Below are 2,655 nucleotides of genomic sequence, written 5' to 3'. Positions count from 1 at the left end.
AGATGGGAATGATTAGTATTAAAATGAATTATTTAAAATTATGTTGTTAATATATATATTCAAAATAATCTTTTTTTAATAACATACTAAATTTTTAATTATTATATTATTTTTTGCAATTAATATAATAATTTTTTAATCATTTAATAAATTTATTAATTGGATGTGTGTGTATTATGTTTAATTATTTAAAATAATTTATAAAGAAATTGATTTAAAATTGATAGAATTATTATTAACATATTTTATTAATTATTTAATTTACATTAATTAGTATTTTAAATTTTCTTATATATATATGTTTATAATTTTATTAATAAGATATTTATTTATTTATTTATAATAGTTTTGGAAATAATTTTATTAATAAAACGAAATTTCAATTATTTTATAATAAATTATTATTATAAAAATTTATTATTACATTATATATTAATTATGTTAAATTGTCTGAATTTAAATATTTATATTTTATATTTTATTTTATTATTTAAAATTTTAATATAATTATATTTTTAATTATGGGTTTTATTAATTTATTTATATTGAATAAATTGTTTAGTTAAATATTTTTATTTTTAATTTTATAATTATATTATTTTTATTAATACATATACATATAATTTATTAAGGATAATTTTGTATTAAATTTTTATTAAATAATTAGAAATTTATTAATATTGTAGTATAAATATATATATATATATAAATATTAATTTTTAAAATTAGAATATTATTAGTAAGAAAATGTTTTGTAAATAATATCAAATTTAAAATAATTTTTAAGATAATAGAAAGTTTTATTTCTATGGTATGATTTCAAGTCATACACTTATTCAAGTTCATTAACTTATTTTTTTTTTCTTGAATAAGAAATCTCAAATATTATTTTAAAAAATGAAAAGATTAAGTATATAAAATATAATGATGTAAATATTAAGTTTAAATTAGTATATGGATATTCAATTATTTGTTTTCCTAATCAAGTGAATATAATAAAAATATTAATAAATCATCAATAAAGAATTTTACTAATAACCTAAAATTTATTATTTTTTAAATTATTCAAATTAATTGTTGGAATTATATATAAATTAAAAATTGATATGAATAATATAATTACTCCACCTAATTTATTTGGGATTATTCTTAAAATTGAATATGCAAATAAAAAATATCATTCAGTGTTACGTCGGGCGAACCTCTACTTGGACCAGGCCATACACCGCGGGCCAGCCGGGAGCCAGATGTCCGCTCATCCTTGTTGCGTACCCTCAATAGTCCCAAGGACCCATCATAAATCCCAGTAATTTGGTAGCTAAGGTCCTTCAGACCCAACAAATATCTTTTTTCTAAATCACTTTCTAAAGACTGTTGTCTTCTACGGCTTGACACGGGAAAATTAGTTTTTCTCACGTACGATGCTTCCCACTAACAACTTTCTATCGAGGGCGACGAGGGGTTAGGTTGGGGTTAGGTTGGGGAGCATGAGGCGGATATGGGTTCTCAGGGCGTAGGACCACGCCCTGGGAAACCCCGATGGACCTGATATTCTCCTATAGTCGGGTAGCGGCTGGTCGGTGCCTTTGGTACCCGCCAGCTCGCCGATCCGGTGCGGAGAATTTCGATGAAGTAGGTGGGCCCATATCTGCCAAGACCACTCACCTCACCTTCTCGTGGGGCTCCCCGTCACCCTGCACCGGCTTTGACCGGGGTAGAGTGCGAAAGAGTGAGTGGCACCAGGATGGAAACTCGAGGACGACCTAAGCGAAACTTATAATAAAACAAAATGGATTGTGAAAAACTAAAGAAAAACGTTTACGGTGCAGGGGTCCAGTACCGGCGCAGTCGTGGGTAGTCAAGTGGGCCTCACTGGGTCGTCATCTCACGAACACGGCCGTTCGAAGGTGGACTGCCAGGCTCCCGGACGTGTTTCTGCGCCTAGCGATGATAGCAATGCTAGGTACTAATAAAAAAAAAAGAAGAAGAGGGAGAAAAAAAAGAGAAAGAGAGAGAGGGAGAGATAAGGAAAATATATATATAATAAATAACAACTAACATAATCATAACATATTATATATATTATATTATATACAGGGATACAGTATTCGTACAAAGGAACAGGTCCGAACGAAACATATATAAAAAAACAGATATATTAACTGTTTTTGTATGTATGTACAGAACGGGTGGCGAATTCATCAACTCTGACATAGAGGACCCAGACGGGCCCGTACCCGCATTCGATCTGGAAGCTACGGAGGATGTTCAGTCTTGCCTCTGTGTTCGGTCGATACGTTCCGTCTACCATTTAGATAACGGTTATCTTTGTCAAGACTGTTTCGACAACCTAGATCCAGACGACCAGGACCCATGCGACGACCCGCCCACTCATTTCCTATGCGGAGTACCTGCAAGGACACAAATATCACAATGTCGTATGTGTGATATAAACCTAACGGACCTACAACCCGCTATATCATGCCTCCCATGCATGATCGTTTACAATAATCTGACTGACATCGAAAGAATTTTTTTAGTTCAAGGAATAGCAATCCGCACCGTAGAACTGTAAAGCACCTGTACGCTACGCACGAAACCAAATACTTATGCTATCCACCTGTAAACAAACAGTATTTATAACTATACATATAA

General features: G+C 30.6%; 1 protein-coding gene across 1 annotated transcript; it reads left to right on the top strand.

The window, feature by feature from the left end:
• The first annotated feature begins 2,159 nt into the window (after positions 1-2,159).
• LOC117239022 lies at positions 2,160-2,655 on the top strand. The gene is made up of 2 exons (XM_033504280.1): positions 2,160-2,564; positions 2,601-2,655. Exons 1-2 carry the CDS (start codon positions 2,177-2,179, stop codon positions 2,624-2,626), a joined length of 414 nt encoding a protein of 137 aa, XP_033360171.1. The 5' UTR covers positions 2,160-2,176; the 3' UTR covers positions 2,627-2,655.

The sequence above is a fragment of the Bombus vosnesenskii genome, unplaced genomic scaffold (genome assembly GCF_011952255.1).
Source record: "Bombus vosnesenskii isolate JDL3184/JDL3185 unplaced genomic scaffold, Bvos_JDL3184-5_v1.1 scf7180000013876, whole genome shotgun sequence".
NCBI classification, from domain to species: Eukaryota; Metazoa; Arthropoda; class Insecta; order Hymenoptera; family Apidae; genus Bombus; species Bombus vosnesenskii.
This window is presented reverse-complemented; position numbering and strand designations above follow the sequence as displayed.

What these genes read in the sequence shown, in the direction of transcription:
- LOC117239022 (XM_033504280.1), top strand. Translation starts at nt 2,177, where the DNA reads ATGTACAGAACGGGTGGCGAATTCATCAACTCTGACATAGAGGACCCA. An exon ending in AGGAATAGCAATCCGCACCG is followed by an intron (nt 2,565 to 2,600) that starts TAGAACTGTAAA and finishes TACGCACGAAAC; the next exon opens with CAAATACTTATGCTATCCAC.